The sequence below is a fragment of the Capra hircus genome, chromosome 21 (assembly GCF_001704415.2).
Source record: "Capra hircus breed San Clemente chromosome 21, ASM170441v1, whole genome shotgun sequence".
In the NCBI taxonomy this organism is placed as follows: domain Eukaryota; kingdom Metazoa; phylum Chordata; class Mammalia; order Artiodactyla; family Bovidae; genus Capra; species Capra hircus.
The window spans coordinates 60,665,554-60,684,147 of NC_030828.1; the positions used below are offsets into that span (position 1 = coordinate 60,665,554).

The window sequence follows — 18,594 nt, forward strand, 5'->3', positions numbered from 1 at the left end:
CGACCTCATGAATCGCAGCACGCCGGGCCTCCCTGTCCATCACCAACTCCCGGAGTTCACTCAGACTCACGTCCATCGAGTCGGTGATGCCATCCAGCCATCTCATTTAGTCTTTGTCAAATAAAGTCTTTCTAATGAGGCCTTTCCTGGGCACCATATTTAAAGTTCAACACCTGCCCCTCAGCATAACATGTCATATCCCTTTCTATACATTTACATTTCCCCTTTGGGGACTTCCCTGGCAGCCCAGAGGTTGAGACTTCCAGCGTCCATTGCAGGAGGCATGGGTTTGATCCCTGGTGGGAGAACTAAGATCCCGCATGTTGTGCAGCATGGCCACATTGATTCAAAAGTGAATTTGCACTTATGGTTTGTACTCTTTGCACTTACTTCACCTCTGTCCATGGGATTCTCCAGGCAAGAAGACTGGAGTGGGTTGCCTTGCCCTCCTCCAAAGGATCTTCTGGAAGTAGGGATCAAACCAGTGTCTCCTGCATTGGCAGGCAGATTCTTTATCACTAAGCCACCAGGGAAGCCTAAAGCAATGTATATTTTATATCTTTGTCTTGTTTAATGTCTTTTGCTGTCTTTTGTTTAACTAGTGTCCAGGAGTAGGCTGGACTGATGTGCTTAAGCCCCACCCAATCCCCTAGGCTGAAAAGGGAGATTTCTCAAAGGAAATCTGGAATTATTAGTCCTGAGAGAGAGGGACTGGATGCTGAGCAAGGCATAAACACAAGCCCACCAGACCAATACCTTCTAGACTTTCTATTCAGTTCAGTTCAGTTCAGTCGCTCAGTCGTGTCCGACTCTTTTCAACCCCATGAATCACAGCACGCCAGGCCTCCCTGTCCATCACCAACTCCCGGAGTTCACTCAGACTCGTGTCCATCGAGTCAGTGATGCCATCCAGCCATCTCATCCTCAGTCGTCCCCTTCTCCTGCTGCCCCCAATCCCTCCCAGCATCAGAGTCTTTTCCAATGAGTCAACTCTTCACATGAGGTGGCCAAAGTACTGGAATCTCAGCTTCAGCATCATTCCTTCCAAAGAAATCCCAGGGTTGATCTCCTTCAGAATGGACTGGTTGGATCTCCTTGCAGTCCAAGGGACTCTCAAGAGTCTTCTCCAACACCATAGTTCAAAAGCATCAATCCTTTGGCGCTCAGCCTTCTTACAGTCCAACTCTCACATCCATACATGACCACAGGAAAAACCATAGCCTTGACTAGACAGACCTTAGTCAGCAAAGTAATGTCTCTGCTTTTGAATATGCTATCTAGGTTGGTCATAACTTTTCTTCCAAGGAGTAAGCGTTTTTCAATTTCATGGCTGCAATCACCATCTGCAGTGATTTTGGAGCCCCCCAAAATAAAGTCTGACACTGTTGTTTCTCCATCTATTTCCCATGGAGTGATGGGACCAGATGCCATGATCTTCATTTTCTGAATGTTGAGCTTTAAGCCAACTTTTTCACTCTCCTCTTTCACTTTCATCAAGAGGCTTTTTAGTTCCTCTTCACTTTCTGCCATAAGGGTGGTGTCATCTGCATATCTGAGGTTATTGATATTTCTCCTGGCAATCTTGATTCCAGCTTGTGTTTCTTCCAGTCCAGCGTTTCTCATGATGTACTCTGCATAGAAGTTAAATAAGCAGGGTGACAATATACAGCCTTGACATACTCCTTTTTCTATTTGGAACCAGTCTGTTGTTCCATGTCCAATTCTAACTGTTGCTTCCTGGCCTGCATACAGATTTCTCAAGAGGCAGGTTAGGTGGTCTGGTATTCCCATCTCTTTCAGAATTTTCCACAGTTTATTGTGATCCACACAGTCAAAGGCTTTGGCATAGTCAATAAAGCAGAAATAGGTGTTTTTCTGGAACTCTCTTGCTTTTTCCATGATCCAGCGGATGTTGGCAATTGGATCTCTGGCTCCTCTGCCTTTTCTAAAGCCAGCTTGAACATCAGGAAGTTCATGGTTCACGTATTGCTGAAGCCTAGCTTGGAGAATTTTGAGCATTAGTTTACTAGCATGTGAGATCAGTGCAATTGTGTGGTAGTTTGAGCATTCTTTGGCATTGCCTTTCTTTGGAATTGGAATTAAAACTGACCTTTTCCAGTCCTGTGGCCACTGCTGAGTTTTCCAAAGTTGCTGGCATATTGAGTGCAGCACTTTCACAGCATCATCTTTCAGGATTTGAAATAGCTCTACTGGAATTCCATCACCTCCACTAGCTTTGTTCGTAGTGATGCTTTCTAAGGCCCACTTGACTTCACATTCCAAGATGTCTGGTTCTAGATCACACCATCATGATTATCCGGGTCATGAAGAGCCTTTTTGTACAGTTCTTCTGTGTATTCTTGCCATCTCTTTTTAATATCTTCTGCTTCTGTTAGGTCCAGACCATTTCTGTCCTTTATCGAGCCCATCTTTGCATGAATTATTCCCTTGATATCTCTAATTTTCTTGAAGAGATCTCTAGTCTTTCAGATTTCTACAATTCTATGATCCTTCCTTCCTTCCTTTCCCTCACTTTGCTTGATCTGGGCAGCTAGAAATTATTTCAGTGTATGAAGTGAGATAGGTATCCAGTTTATTATTTTCTAAGTGACTATGCACTTGTTAAAACACCATTTACATCTTTTCTCTGCCGATTGGAAATACCATCTTTATTATAACGTAATGGACATTGCTACTTCTAGTGGACTCCGGGGTGAGTTGTATGAAACTGTTCTTCTTTTTCTGTCTATTTACCCTACCCACAATGTTCTATTTGTAGAATAAACGACTAGAGGAAGTGAAAAGAGAAGAAAGAGAATTACTGGAGGCCCAGTCTATTCCCTTGAGAAACTATTTAATGACCTACGTTATGCCGACACTTATGCAGGGTCTGAACGAGTGCTGTAAGGTCAGACCTGATGATCCTGTTGATTTTCTGGTAAGAGATTTAAGTGTCGTGTTTTTTTTTTTTTTTAATATCAATTTGAAAATAAAATATGCCCAAATCTAAATGAAAAACCAATTGAGACAAAAAAACTGTGTGTCTGGTTATTTTGGAAATAGCCTCTACTACCTTCATCATAGTTTATAATAAGTTTCATCATAGTTTATAAGACTTTTATTACTCACTTTAAAGTAAAAAGTTTATCTACTTCCATTTTTATTAAGTATTGGTTTGTTTTATTATTAAATGTCTAGACTTAAAGTAATGGAAACTATGTTAATAATGAGGACTATTTCTTATTTAGTCGCTTCCAACTCTTATGCAACCCTATGGACTTCGGAGTCCTCCAGTCTCCTCTGTCCGTGAGATTTCCCAGCAGAGAATACTGGAGTGGGGTTGTCATTTCCTTGTCCAACTTCCATTTTTAAGTACAATGAATTTTCACTTTTATAGTACAAACTAATATACTATTAATTCTAAAAAATAATACATTTTAAATTGCTGACACTTTTTTTTTCCTTTTCAATTACAGGCAGAATATCTTTTCAAGAATAATCCTGAAACGCAGTAAAACAGATATCATGTCATGTGCTTTACCGAGCTCAAGATGAGTTTAACATAGTAATTTGAAAAACTGCTTTTAAAAAAAAATGCTTTTCTAGTTTTGGGGAAATTCTTTTCTTTCTTCCTGCAATCAAACATTTTATTAAGTAAAATCATAAAAAGCCCTATGGTAATGAGTCACTACTTCATTAAAACCATGCGTGCTAAGTTGCTTTTGTCGTGTCTGTGTGACCCTATGGACTGTGTGACCCGCCATGCTCCTCTGTCCATGGGATTCTACAGGCAAGAACACTGGAATGGGCTGCCATTTCCTCCTCCAGGGGATCTTCCTGAACCAGAGATCGAACGCGTGTCCCCTGTGTCTCCTTCATCGGTAGGCAGATTCTTTACCTCTAGCACCGCCTGGGAAGCCTAATTAAAACCATATTTGCGAGGTAAATTGTTAAGGTGTATCTGTGTATAGCTCATGGGATAAATGTTGATTTACTGTTTCACTCTTCATCTGAGTATTCTGCATGATAATGTTCATAGTAACTCAATTTACAGCATGAAGAAAGACAGACTACATATTATTCCAACATGTGAGCTAATGAGTTTATGTGACTTGTTACGGCCCCTGCACCAATGGCGTTAGAAATGAAAATACATCAGAACAGTTTATGCTTTTTGAGTCACAGGAAGTCAGACAGGGTTGGTTTCTGTAAGGTGGTTTCTGAGTTTAAGATCAGCACCCAACCTATGAGGCAGAGACAATTATAAACCTCTTGGTAGGAAAATTCATGTAACAGGATGAATAATTTTTAACATCTGTGATAATTATAAAGTGGCTGAATATTCTTAAGAAACTAACTTTACCATATAGCATAAATAATCAATCCCAATGGCCCTTTCCAGTTCTAAAAATCCCATAATTCCCACAGCTACACTGGATGAGAAATCGATTTCAGTTCAGTTGCTCAGTCATGTTCGACTCTTTGCGACCCCATGGACTGCAGCATGCCTACATTTATCTTAATGACATGTATCATTTCTTTAAATAATATCTGAATATAACTGCACTACACTTTTTACACCATGTTTTTGTGTGGCAAAATATACACAGCACAAATTTATCATTGCAACCATGTTAAAGTGTATAATTCAGTGGTACTAAGTAAATCTGTGACATTGTCCACTCATCACAACAATCTAGCGGCAGAGCTTTCTCATCACCCCAAATGGAAGCCCTGTACCAATTATCACTCTGCATCATCCCCTCGCCACAAGCTTCTAGCAAACACAAATCTGTGTCTATGGATTTGTCTCCTCTGGAGAATCATAAAATGAGTGGCCTTTTGTGTCTGGCTTCTTTCACTTAGCATGTTTCCAAGCTCCATCCATGTTGTAGTGCGTATCAATATTTCATTCCTTTCTCTAGTGGTGTCTATCACTCTACACATAGACTGTATTTTGTTTAATCATTCATGCCTTGATGGACAGTTGGGTTGTTTCCACCTTTTGGCTGTTGTGAATAGAGCTGCTGTGAACATTTGAAGACAAGTTCCTGTTTAAACCCCTGTAGTCAATTTTCGGTAGAAACCTAGCTGTAGAAATATAGTCATATGGTAATTCTGTGTTTGACCTACTGGGGGAACTACCAGACTAGTGGGTGTATAGTAATATCACATTGTGACTAAGTACATTTTCATGTGCCTGATGACCACTTGTGTATGTCCTTGGGAGAAATCTATATTTGAACCTTTTGCTCACTTTTTATTTGGGTTGTTTATCTTTTTGTTACTGAATTGTTAAAAGTTCTTTATGTATTCTAGATAGAACACTCTTATCAGCTATGTGATTGGCAAATATTTCTTCCCATTCTGCAGCTTGTCTTTTCACTCTCTTGATAATGCCCTTTAATGCACAAAACTTTTAATTTTGATGATATCCAAGTTACCAATTTTTCTTTTATGTCACTGCACTGTTTTGTCCCCATTTTTATTATTCTTCGCTTTTTTTTCCTTACTCTTAAATTGTATGTATTTTTTAAACTTTTTGATTTGTATTGGACTATAGCCGATTAACAATGTTTCGGGTGAACAGCAATAGGACTTAGCCATACAAATACATGTATCCATTCTCCCCCAAACCCTGCTTCCATCCAAGCTGGCACATAATACTGAGTAAAGTCCCATGTGCTATACAATAGGTCCTTGTTGGTTATCCATTCTGAATATAACAGTTTGTACACGATCTTCCCAAACTCCCTAACTATTCCCTCCCCCGGCAATTGTTAAGTTCATTTTCTAAGCCTTTGCATCTCTTTCTGTTTCGTAAGTTCATGTGTATCATTTCTTTTTAGATTCCACATATAAGGGATGTCATATAATATTTCTCTTTCTCTGTCCGACCTCCTTCACTATGACAATTTCTAGGTCTAACCATGTTGCTGCAAATGCACTGCACTATTTTTGATCCTTATTTCAATTGAAAATACTAAGTAACTAAAGAGAACCCGGGATGTTAGGTCCATGAATCAAGGTAAATTGGAAGCGGTCAAATAGGAGATGGCAAGAATGAACGTCGACATTTTAGGAATCAGCAAATTAAAATGGACTGGAATGGGTGAATTTAATTCAGATGACCATTATATATACTACTGTGGGCAAGAATCCCTTAAAAGAAATGGAGTAGCCATCATAGTCAACAAGAGAGTCCAAAATGCAGTACTTGGATGCAATCTCAAAAACGACAGAATGATCTCTGTTCATTTCCAAGGCAAACCATTCAATATCATGGTGATCCAAGTCTATGGCTCGACCAGTAATGCTGAAGAAGCTGAAGTTGAATGGTTCTATGAAGACCTACAAGACCTTCTGGAACTAACATCCAAAAAAGATGTCCTTTTCATTATAGGGGACTGGAAAGAAAAGTAGGAAGTCAAGAGATACCTGGAGTAACAGGCAAATTTAGCCTTGGAATATAGAATGAAGCAGGGCAAAGGCTAATAGAGTTCTGTCAAGAGAACGCGCTAGTCATAGCAAATACCCTCTTCCAACAACACGAGAGACTCTACACATGGACATCACCAGATGGTCAACGCTGAAATCAGATTGATTATATTATTTGCAGCCAAAGATGGAGAAGCTCTATACAGTCAGCAAAAACAAGACCAGGAGCTGACTGTGGCTCAGATCATGAACTCTCTATTGCCAAATTCAGACTTAAATTGAAGAAAGTAGGGAAAACCACTAGACCATTCTGGTATGACCTAAATCAAATCCCTTACAATTATACAGTGGAAGTGAGAAATATTTAAGGGACTAGATCTGATAGAATGCCTGATGAACTATGGACGGAGGTTTGTGATATTGTACAGGAGACAGGGAGCAAGACCATCCCCAAGAAAAAGAAATGCCAAAAAGCAAAATGGCTGGCTGAGGAGGCCTTACAAATAGCTGTGAAAAGAAGCCAAAAGCAGAGAAAAGGAAAGATATAAGCATCTGAATGCAGAGTTCCAAAGACTATCAAGGAGAGATAAGAAAGCCTTCCTCAGTGTTCAATGCAAAGAAACAGAGGAAAACAACAGAATGGGGAAGACTAGAGATCTCTTCAAGAAAATTAGAGATACCAAGGGAACATTTCATGCAAAGATGGGCTCGATAAAGGACAGAAATGGTATGGACCTAACAGAAGCAGAAGATACTAAGAGGTGGCAAGAATACACAGAAGAACTGTACAAAATAGATCTTCACGACCCAGATAATCATGATGGTGTGATCACTCACCTAGAGTCAGACATTCTGGAATGTGAAGTCAAGTGGGCCTTAGGAAGCATCACTATGAATAAAACTAGTGGAGGTGATGGAATTCCAGTTGAGCTGTTTCAAATCCTGAAAGATGATGCTGTGAAAGTGCTGCACTCAATATGCCAGCAACTTTGGAAAACTCAGCAGTGGCCACAGGACTGGAAAAGGTCAGTTTTCCAAAGAATGCTCAATCTACCACACAATTGTACTCATCTCACACACTAGTAATGGAGAAGGAAATGGCAACCCACTCCAATATCCCTGGAGAATTCCAGGGACAGAGAAGCCTGGTGGGCTGTAGTTTATGGGGTCACACAGAGTCGGACATGACTGAAGTGACTTAGCAGCAGCAGTACACGCTAATAAAGTAATGCTCAAAATTCTCCAAGCCAGGCTTCAACAATACATAAACTGTGAACTTCCAGATGTTCAAGCTGGAAAGGCAGAGGAACCAGAGATCAAATGGCCAATATCCACTGGATTATCGAAAAAGCAAGAGAGTTCGAGAAAAACCTCTATTTCTGCTTTATTGACTATGCCAAAGCCTTTGACTATGTGACTCACCACAAACTGGAAAATTCTGAAAGAGATGGGACTACCAGACCACCTGACCTGCCCCTTGAGAAATCTGTATGCAGGTCAGGAAGCAACAGTTAGAACTGGACATGGAACAGACTGGTTCCAAATAGGAAAAGGAGTACGTCAAGGCTGTATATTGTCACTGTGCCTGTTTAACTTAGATGCAGACTATATAATGAGAAACACTGGGCTGGATGAAGCAGAAGCTGGAATCAAGATTCCTGGGAGAATCAGATATGCAGATGACACCACCCTTACGGCAGAAAGTGAAGAACTAAAGAGCCTCTTGATGAAAGTGAGAGGAGAGTGAAAAAGTTGGCTTAAAGCTCAACATTCAGAAAACGAAGATCATGGCATCCAGTCCCATCACTTCATGGCAAATAGATGGGAAAACAGTGGAAACAGTGTCAGACTTTATTTCTGGGGGCTCCAAAATCACTGCAGATGGTGATTGCAGCCATGAAATTAAAAGACACTTACTCCTTGGAAGCAAAGTTATGACCAACCTAGACAGCATATTCGGAGAAGGCAATGGCACCCCACTCCAGTACTCTTGCCTGGAAAATCCATGGACGGAGGAGCCTGGTGGGCTGCAGTTCACAGGGTTGCTAAGAGTAGGGCACGACTGAGCGACTTCACTTTCACTTTTCTCTTTCATGCACTGGAGAAGGAAATGGCAACCCACTCCTGTATTCTTGCCTGGAGAATCCCAGGGACGGCGGAGCCTGGTGGGCTGACCTCTGTGGGGTCGCACAGAGTCAGACATGACTGAAGCGACTTAGCAGCAGCAGCGACTCAGCAGCAGCAGCAGCAGTAGGAGCAGATAGCCTATTAAAAAGCAGAGGCATTACTTTGCCAAGAAAAATCCCTCTAGTCAAGGCTATGGTTTTTCCAGTGGTCACGTATGGATGAGAGTTGGACTATAAATAAAGCTGAGCACCAAAGAATTGATGCTTTTGAACTGTGGTGTTGGAGAAGACTCTTGAGAGTCCCTTGGACTGCAAGGAGATCCAACCAGTCCATCCTAAAGATCAGTCCTGGATGTTCATTGGCAGGACTGATGCTGAAGCTGAAACTTCAATACTTTGGCCACCCCAGTCGAAGAGTTGACTCATTGGAAAAGACCCTAATGCTGGGAGGGATTGGGGGCAGGAGGAGAAGGGGACGACTGAGGATGAGATGGCTGCATGGCATCACCAACTTGATGGACATGAGTTTGGGTAAACTCTGGGAGTTGGTGATGGACAGGGAGGCCTGGAGTGCTGTGATTCATGGGATCACAAAGAGTCAGACACGACTGAACTGAACTGAGGCTTACAAGCAGGCAGGCGAGAGACTGCTGCACTCCAGCAATGTCTACAGTGAGGCTACAGGGCTACATTTTTCTAATCAAAGGAAAAGTGGGAAGAGGAAGAAACACTTTTCTGTCATTTTTCTTTTGACAGTTGGCCAAAAAAAAAAAAAAAAGCCAGTTATAGATCAGAATTACAAGGGCTGAAGATTTGCAGTTTTGAGACACTGGTTATAAATTATCTCTAGAGATGAAAGAGAGCATGGTCAACATGATCATGGAACTTTCATTCTTGAGTAGACGTCATGCTTCCATCATTAGTGTCTTTGTCAGCTACAAATTGGCACTTACCAAGAGCACTGTCAAGACTGAACAACAAAGGCATTTCCCATCAGCCTCTAAGGAGACTGAACCCCAAGCTGCTATAGCTGTTGACCCTTAACAACCCCTGAGGGAGTTCAGGGTGGTGTGAGGCACTTGGTGTGTCAGGGACTATGGTGGGACAAGTCTTTAGATAGGTGGATGTTTTTAGGAACAGATTTTATGATCTCAATCCTCAATCCCCTCCTATCTAGAGAAGCACTAAATCCCTTCAGTGTTAGTCACTCAGCTGTGTCTGACTCTTTGTGACCCCATGGAGTGCAGCCCACCAGGCTCCTCTGTCCATGCGATTTTCCAGGCAAGGATACTGGAGTGGGTTGCCATTTCCTTCTCCAGGGGATCTTCCCAAACCAGGGATCGAACCCCGGTCTCCTGCACTGCAGGCAGATCCTTTAGCGACTGAGCTACAAGGGAAGCCCAGATCCCTTCACGGGGATATCAGATCCTCATGACTAACAAAAAAACCTTTTGTAAATTGAGTGCTTCATGGTACTGAACTCCCCCTTCTCCAAATCCTTATATATTGGCCTTCTCCCACTGCCGCTTTGGAGCAGTCTCTCAGAGCTGTCTGAGATGCTGCCTCCTGGGCTGTGGTCCTCATTTTGTCCCAAATAAAACTTAACTCTCAATTCTCAAGTTGTACATCTTTTTTAGTCAACATCCTCCGGGTTGGGCAGGGGAGGTTTGTTGTTGTTGTTGTTCCTATGTGGTCAAGCTAGGTCTACAAAATACTGTTTTCATGGGTGCAGGGAGTGTCTCTTCGGGATCACTAACTTACTAAGCTCAGTGGGTAGGATGTGGGGCTCCTGGCACCACTGTTTCATTGTTCTGGGGCACGTCTCCTGCTTCTGCAGCCTGGTCTTGTTGCTGAGCAAGCCTGTTTGGTTTTGGGGTCAAGCACCCCTGCTTGCTTTCTTTTTTGACAGTGCTGGGTCTCTGTTGCTGCGAGGGCTTTCCCCTCAGCAGCGAGGGGCTGCTCTCCAGTTGTGGAGTGCGGGCTTCTGGTTGCAGTGGCTTCTCTTGCTGTGGACCACAGGCTCGAAGCACACAGATTTCAGCAGCCGCAGCATGAGGGCTTGTAGCTGTGGTGCACAAGCTTTAATTGCCCTGCGACACGGGGAGTCTTCCTGAAGCAGGGACTGAACCCACGTCCCCTGCATTGGCAGGCGAATTCTTATCCACTATACCACCAGGGATTAGGGTGATGGCAGAGTAGAGTCTGGATGTCAGGTGGATTTGAGAGGTGGAACCAGTAGGACTTGAGGATGGATTGGGTATGTGCAGTGAGGAAAAGGAAGGATCAAGGATACTGACTTGTTCTGAGCCTAAAGGATGACTGAGCTATTGAGAGAGAGGCAGAGATAAGAGAAAGCACAGGTTTGGGCCAGTTCTAATTAAAGTGCTACTGCAGTTCTGAGACAGGAAGCAGGCAGGGCAAAACTTATAAAAGAATGACCTATGACATAGCCCACAACATAACCTGATTAGAATCAACTAGGTCCAAGACTTCCCTAGTGGCTCAGATTAAAGCAACTGCCTACAATGCGGGAGACCTGGGTTCGATCCCTGGGTAGGGAAGATCCCCTGGAGAAGGAGATGGCAACCCACTCCAATATTCTTGCTTGGAAAATCCCATGGACAGAGGAGCCTGGGAGGGTCGCAAAGAGTTGGACACGGCTGAGCAACTTCACTTCACTTCAGGTCCGAGGAGGCAGAAAAGCAGACTTCCACCTGAGTTTGAGCCTCAGTATATGCTCACTGTAGCATATGAGCACGCTAAATGACATACTCCGGGTGCCATGACTTGCCAAGGACAACCACAGAAGGTCAAAAAGTGGGCAGTGGCCCAATTCCTGGAAATCCTCACTCTTTCCCCCAAATAGCTAGAATACTCCTCCTACTCATTAGCCTATGAAGTTACCCACCCCTACAAAAACTGACAACCCCCATTCTCCCCTGCAGCTGCTGCCTCCTGACACGGCCCACACTCTATCTATGGAGTGTGTATCCTCCCCCGATAGACCTGTTTTCACTTTACTGTGGCTTACTCTTGAACTCTTTCCTGCTCGAAGCCAAGAACCCATGCTTGGTGGCTGAGACTCAGACAAGACCTGTGATGAGACCATCCTCTCTCTTCCCTGCAAGTCCTTCCTTTCATGCAAATGACAGAAGACACATTCTTCAAAATAGCAACATCTAAAAGGGGAGTGAGAATTTCATGAAAAGATAGCTCAAGAGTACAGCACTATTAGATAGAAGTGTTTGCTATTAGTTTGACTTTAGTGACTCAGAAATCTGCCTTTTGATTGAAATTTTAAAAAGTATATACCAGTCGTAGCCAAATGAGTCATTATAGTTTATTATTTGGATTAAAAAAAATCTCTGTATCACACAGTGTCTCCAATGATCACCTCTTAAATAACACAGAAATACAAACCCCAGGTAATCCTCAATAGGTAAAGAAATTCAAAAATATTTTCTGTGCATGGGACTTACCTGGTGGTCCAATGGCTAAGACTCCGACTCTTTGCAACCCTAAGGCCCTACTGTCCACAGGAGTCTCCGGGCAAGAATACTGGAGTGGGTTGCCATTTTCTTCTCCAGGGGACCTTCCTGACCCAGGGATCAAACCCACATCTCTTAAGTCTCCTGCATCGGCAAGCTACTTCTTTACCACTAGGACCACCAATTAAATAAATAAATATTTTAAAAAATTCCTCTGCATTTTTTTATTTGCATGCACTATGTACCTAAGAGAACCAATCTGGGAATCTTCCCACCAGGACACTGTTTGTGTGGAAAATGCAACTTGAATGATACTTAAGATTCAGGTAGAAAAACATCTCCCCCCTTTCTTAGCAGCTGGTGGAAAGCAGGCCGTGGGGCAGGCTGTTGCAATAAGGCAGCAGCTGCAAGGCAAGGCTAACACTATACAGATATTGTCTTAACCAAAAACTGATAATTGGCTTTATCTCACTCTCCACTGTCCATGGCTCAAACTACCTCCTTAATTGACAATTTGTGACCACCTAGCTCATTACTCACTTGTGAAATATGAGTTGGATTAGATTGTAGTGGCCCAGTGAGGCAAAGCCCTTCCAGAACTGAAATAGGATTCCAAGACACCATCAGTTGTTTTCAGAGTTTATAATCTGTCTCCAGCCTTTACATCTCAGTTCCTGGAGTGTTTTCAATAGCCTCACAGACTTTTCTGAAGGTCCCAAAGGCACATCAAAATCAACCCATATCAAACCATTCTCACAATCTTATCTCCTGGCTCAGTTATCTTCTTGTCTCCTAATTCATCTGTTCTGTCCCCTTCCTAGAACCTTCATAATCATCTTTGTTTTCTCCCTGCCCTCCTACCTCTAAACCAGGATTAACCACAATGCCTAAATCTCTCTCAAATTGGATTAATTGGAAAAGACCCCCAATGCTGGGAAACACTGGGAGCAAAAGGTGGCAGAGGGTGAGATGGTTAGACAGCATCTCTCGCTTAATGGAAATGAATTTGAGCAAACTGGGAAATAGTGAAGGACAGGGGAGCCTGCTGTGCTGCAGTCCGTAGGGTCTCAAAGGGTTGGAAACGACTTGGCAACTGAACAACAATCTCATTCCCATAACTTCCAAAGGCTTCCCCATTCACAAAAAGATCCAAATCTTTCAGAAAGGCTACAGGTCTCAGGTCAGACTGTGTCAGCTATAAATTGGCCCTTGCCAAAAGCACTTGCCATCTGCCTCTGCAGGATTGAACCCTTTGCTGCTGCAGCTCTTGACCTCCAATAGGATCTGAAGGGAGTTCAGGGTGGAGAATGAGGCATTTTGTGCTCCAGGGAAACTGGTGGAACAGGTCTGTAGACAGTTATTTTCAGGAACTGATTTCATGACCCCAACCCTTGCATCTCCTTATATCTAGAAAAGTACTAAATCCCTTCTTGGTGACATCAGCTCCTCCTGACTAACAGAAAACCTTTCCTAAGATTAAGTGCTTGATTGTGTAAACTCCTCCACCAAAATCACATATATTGACCTTCCTGCACTACCCCTTTGGAGCAGTTTCTCCAAGCTATCTGAGGTGCTGTCTCCTGGGCTGCAGTCCTCATTTGGCCCCAAATAAAACTTAACTCTCATGGTGTGCCTCTTTTTCAAGTCAACAACTGGCTCCTCTGAAAGACTGTTTGACCGCAGTATCTGAAGTTGAACTGATTTATTTTTATTCTTGGTTCTTATTATAAAGTATAATTCCCTTATACGTTCACATGTTTATCTGCTCTCACTCACCCAGAATGTAAGGTAAGTGGGTCAGTATTTGACCATCATCAGTGCCCATTTTTATGAGCAACTTATAAACATGTTATTAATTTCACTGGAGCTTAGATTTTCAAAAAATCTAAAGACAAGTCTATTACTGGGCCCCCAACTAAAGCCACAAGAGCTAAGGGCTAACGAGTAGAACTGGAATAAAACACGTCTGTCTCCAGGCCACTGCTGTTCAGTACAATTGAGGGCCACATATATAATTTATATTTTTGTAGCAGTCAAGGTTTTAAAAAGATGCTTATTCGGCTGGATTGGAGCTTAGCTGCACACACAGGATCTTTAGTTGTCACTTGTCTCATGCAAACTCTTTAGTTGAGGCATGTGGGGTCTAGTTCCCTGACCAGGGATGCCATCCAGGCCCTCTTGCATTGTGAACAGAGTCTTTCCCACTGGACCACCAGCAAAGTTCCCAGTAGTCACATTTTAAAAAGTAAAACCAAACAGTTGGAATTTTCATATTTTTAATGCTTTATATTTAAATCAAGATATAAAAAACTGTCACTGAGGTATTTCACATTCTTCTGTTCATACTAGTATCTCTGACAACACATGTGATTTGTACTTACATCATATCTTAAACGGAATAGCCTCATTTTACATGTGACAAACGGCTACCCTATTGGACAACGTGGGTTTTAGACCCTTGTGGTTTTCCAGTCCCACTAAACGTTTGGTGAAAAAAAGGGAAATCTTTGCTTAGACTTCCTGAGAATTTACAAGGGCATATTAACATGTTTTAAGAATTTAGAACTTTAAATTCCCCTATTTGACTGCTATTTAGAATTTTAATTTCCCCTATGACTGCTCCCCTGCCCTCCATTAAGCTCTGTGTGACCCTCTGGAATGCGTTCTAAATTCGAAGGAAGGAGACTCAGAGTCTAGTCAGTCTGGGACATTCTTTCTGAAACTTTGGCTGGAGGTTCGGAGTGAACGCTTAGGGACAGAATGGATTTAAAAAAACATAGCCTTGGGGAAACTGGAGGCGAAAAGGCCTTTGCTAACATTCCAAGGGTTACGGCCACCTACGTTTCTACTGAGTGACAGCTTTATTAGTGAGTTCCAGGGCCACAGTTGTCCAAAAAAAAAAAAAAAAAAAAAGAGCTCGTGTTCCCGAAGCCGCGGTCATCAAAGTCCTAGCCTTCAAATTTCTATTCACTCAAGTTATTTCTCGAGCGCCTGCGTACACATTAGCGGGCAGAACAACTTCAAGGCCTCACGCTGAGTTAAACTGAGTCTAGCAGGGCAGGAGAGTCCTAGCGGCGACCCCACGCTCCTCTCTGTTGCTGGCTGTGCCAAGCACCCCTCTTGCATTATCGCATTCAACAGGCGCCAGTCCCCTGGGAAGCAGGCAGACACTCAACTCTTCAGAAAAGCAAGGAGAGGCTGAGTGACTTGTTACAATTCAGTGACACCGTGCCGAGCCCCGCGCTCGACTGGCACCCGGGGAGAGTGGTGGGCCCGCGCGGGCGCCTCAGGCCTCTCCAAGAGCCTCCACCGACCGGTCTGAGTAGCAGCGCGACCTCGGGCGGCGAGACCTGGGCGACCTCACAATGCACCAGAAGCGACGCCCCTCTCCGGGCCCTGCCACGCGCAGTCCGGGCCGCATCGGCGACGAGACCAGCCCGACAAGAGGGGACACCCGCTCCCCTCCGCCGCTCAGAGAAGGAACCCCTCACCTGTCTCACCCTGTCCCGCACCCGGACTGCGGCCGCGGATGGTGGACGGGATCCGGGCGGAAGTTTCCGGGGCGCCAGCCGGAAGTCGCTGGGGCGCAAGCAGGCTATTGAACTACCCTTCCCGTGAGGCTTCGCGGCGCCGTGCGGCTGCTGCGCGCAGGCGCCCGCCCAGCGTGCGTGGCGACGTCACCGGTTCTAGAACGTTGCTGTGGTAGCGCTCGGGCGCCATGTTAGGACGAAGGGGAAGGAGGAGAAGCGCTTAAAGCGGCGGGAGCGGGTGCGGGAGTGGGGTAGGACCCAGGGCTAAGGCAGGCCCCCGCCCCCCTCCCTCCCGCCTCAGTGGATCATGCCCAGGGCGGCAGCGGCGGCGGTTGCGGGGGGGAAGTGACTGGGCGGTGCCGGCGCAGGAGACGATGCCGTTGTAAGTGATTTGTATTCTGTTTTCTCCCGCATGCCGACGGGGCCTTGGGGGGCGTCGGGCGAGGGGGAGGGGTCGCGGGAGCCGGGCCCTCGCCCCGCGGGGGAGGCCGGCAGGACTGGGGCTCTTCCTGTTTCCTCCCTCCCGTTCGCCGCTTCACTTCCCCCTTGTGCTCCGTTCCCGCTTCCCACTACCCCCCACTCCCTCGCTTTGGCGGCTGTCCGGCTGGGGGCCTTCCCCTTCTGAAAAGGGCCGGAGGAACCTCTTTAACTGGAGTTCTCGAGCTTGGTCCGATAATAGAAAGGAGGCGAGAAAAAAAAAAAAAAAACCCCGGTGGCCAGCGGCCCGGGCGGAAGGCCCTGCTGCTCCTCGCGGGGTCTGCGCTCGGGGTTCGGGCTTGGCCCCCCGCCCCCACCCCGGCGCCTGGCGGGCTCACTCTGCTGCTTCTGTTCCCGGCCTACGTCTCCTCACCGTTTCCAAGTTGGCCCACGTCGTGCGCCAGTGTTAACCCACTTCACGTCCCAGCTTGCATGAACACGAGTTTAAAAAAAAAACAAAACCCAGTTTTGAGCTTCGAGCCCCGCTGTTTGAAACCTCTGTCCCCTCCACCCGCCCCAATCCCCTCCAGTCTTCAGTCCCCGGAAAAGGGGCATTTTCCCGGGCGCCCTCATCGAAAGGCCTTGCGTTACGTATTGCTCTCCCGGTTTTGTTTTGATAGGGTCGCCGGAGTTCTTCCTGCTTCCGTCTCTCTCCATCTGCAGTGATAACTTTTTTTGTTTTTCTGATGGTAGACTTTTTCTTACTGTAGTTTGTCTTCGGCTTTTAATCCCACTAGGCCTACATCTTTTACTTTCTTTGCCTTCTAGAGTTTTTTTTTTTTTTTAGTTTTCTTTTTCTATTTGAAGGGCTGGGATGTAATTTGAGAACTCATTGTTGATAGAAAGATTACAGCGTTTTTTCCCTGCGTATATACACAGCAGTGCAGAGGCCTAAATAGTGAGACTGCATTTCTTCCATTTTTGAAGATTCAAGGGTAAGAAACGAAGGGCTGAGGCGTTCTTTTCGTTGTAGCCCCCAAGCATGTAATCGACCCTTGAAGTTTTGCTTCAAGGTAGAAGAGAAATTTTAGAGTTTCTGACACCTACTTTAGCGCCTCAGGTTTTTTTTTTTTTTTTTTTTAAAGTAAAATTAACTTTTCTGCAAATATATGTGATTATAGTTTTACAGTTTTATTTATGTACGTATATGTGTCTCTCTTTTCAGGTGAGGCTGTAACTTTGAAACAGGCATTAAACGCACCTGTCGTACTTTACACGATATTTTAGAAAGGAATTTCACGTTCCTTCTCACCCACTCCAGTCATTTTGTTAAGAGGCCTATCAAGAGTATTATTTCTGTAATGAGAATATTTGTTTTAATTAAATATATAGACCTAAAGTCTTGTAATCTGCAAGGCCCCTGTTAATTGATTTCTTCCTTTTATGGAACGATAAAAAGGGTTACTAGGAGAACCAAGTCTTAGCAGGATTTTTGTGGCATTTTTCAGTTCAGCAGCTATTAAAGTCAACCTTAATGTTTGCAGTAATGCCTCATGACTGTGTTAGCTCACATTTTACTGCTGTTTTTAAAAAAAGGACTTCTCTTTCTGATAATCTATCATGTCAGTATTAAACATTGAACACGAAATGTGTTCTTAAAGTGGTTTAATTTATGTCTTTTAGAAATTGACAGTTCTTTTATACCTACTTTTTCCCAACATTGGGGAAGGGAAGTACACATTTCTTTTAAAGACCTAAGTACTTCAGATTTTTGGGAAGTTAGTTCAGATGTTTAAAATGGGAGACACAGTGAAGGCAGCAAATTCCCACACATGGATATTGCCTTTCTAGTGTGTTTCTTGAAATGTGGACAGATATTCATTGGCTGTCCCTCTTATTTTTAACCCTAAGTGTACTATAGCCCTTTTGAAATAGACTGCTAAGTCGCTTCAGTTGTGTCCGACTCTGTTGGACCCCATAGACGGTAGCCCACCAGGCTCCACTGTCCCTGGGGTTCTCCAGGCAAGAACACTGGAGTGGGTTGCCATTACCTTCTCCAATGCATAAAAGTGAAAGTGAAATCGCTCAGTTGTGCCGGACTCTTAGCGACCCCATGGACTGCAGCCTACCAGGCTCCTTTGTCCATGGGATTTTACAGGCAAGAGTATTGGAGTGGAGTGCCATTGCCTTCTCCGATTGAAATAAACTGGAAAGGCCAAAGACAGCCAAGTTAAATAGGCTCCCTGACCCCCATTAATTTACTTTGTTTTTCATGTTTTGGTGTCATTAATTTTATTTCATATTTTGAATTGTGATTTGCAAACTGTATTAGTGTTTGACTTCCAGTTACATGTTCAGTATGGCTGTTAAAATTGTATAGGGGGTGGGGTTAAGGTGTAGACCATAGATAAGTTGTCAGAATGGATAAAATCAAAACAGATTATTGAAGTTAAGTCATTAGAAAATCATTAGAAAACATTGTGAACAAGTCTCCCATATATTGTCCCAAAGCATATCTAATTGCACATATAATTTTGAAAAGCTGACCTGGTTTAAGAGCCATGGTGATGAAGTTTCCAAGATTTTTGATAGTCT

General features: G+C 44.0%; 2 protein-coding genes across 7 annotated transcripts in view; both read left to right on the forward strand.

Moving 5' to 3' along the window:
- AK7 (adenylate kinase 7) overlaps positions 1-3,759 on the forward strand; it is a 69,514-nt gene extending 65,755 nt beyond the window's left edge. The window contains exons 17-18 of the mRNA XM_005695371.2: positions 2,780-2,938; positions 3,477-3,759. Of these exons, the coding sequence (XP_005695428.1) occupies positions 2,780-2,938; positions 3,477-3,515 (198 nt within the window). The 3' untranslated portion in view covers positions 3,516-3,759. The remainder of the gene's footprint in view (positions 1-2,779; positions 2,939-3,476) is intronic.
- Positions 15,681-18,594, forward strand: part of PAPOLA (poly(A) polymerase alpha) — a 53,421-nt gene continuing 50,507 nt past the window's right edge. For 3 of the 6 annotated variants that reach the window (XM_018066057.1, XM_018066059.1, XM_018066061.1), the window contains exon 1: positions 15,681-15,964. In XM_018066057.1, coding sequence (XP_017921546.1) covers positions 15,957-15,964 — 8 coding nt within the window. In that variant the 5' untranslated portion in view covers positions 15,681-15,956. The remainder of the gene's footprint in view (positions 15,965-18,594) is intronic. The other 3 variants (XM_018066055.1, XM_018066058.1, XM_018066060.1) reach the window with 1 other exon arrangement.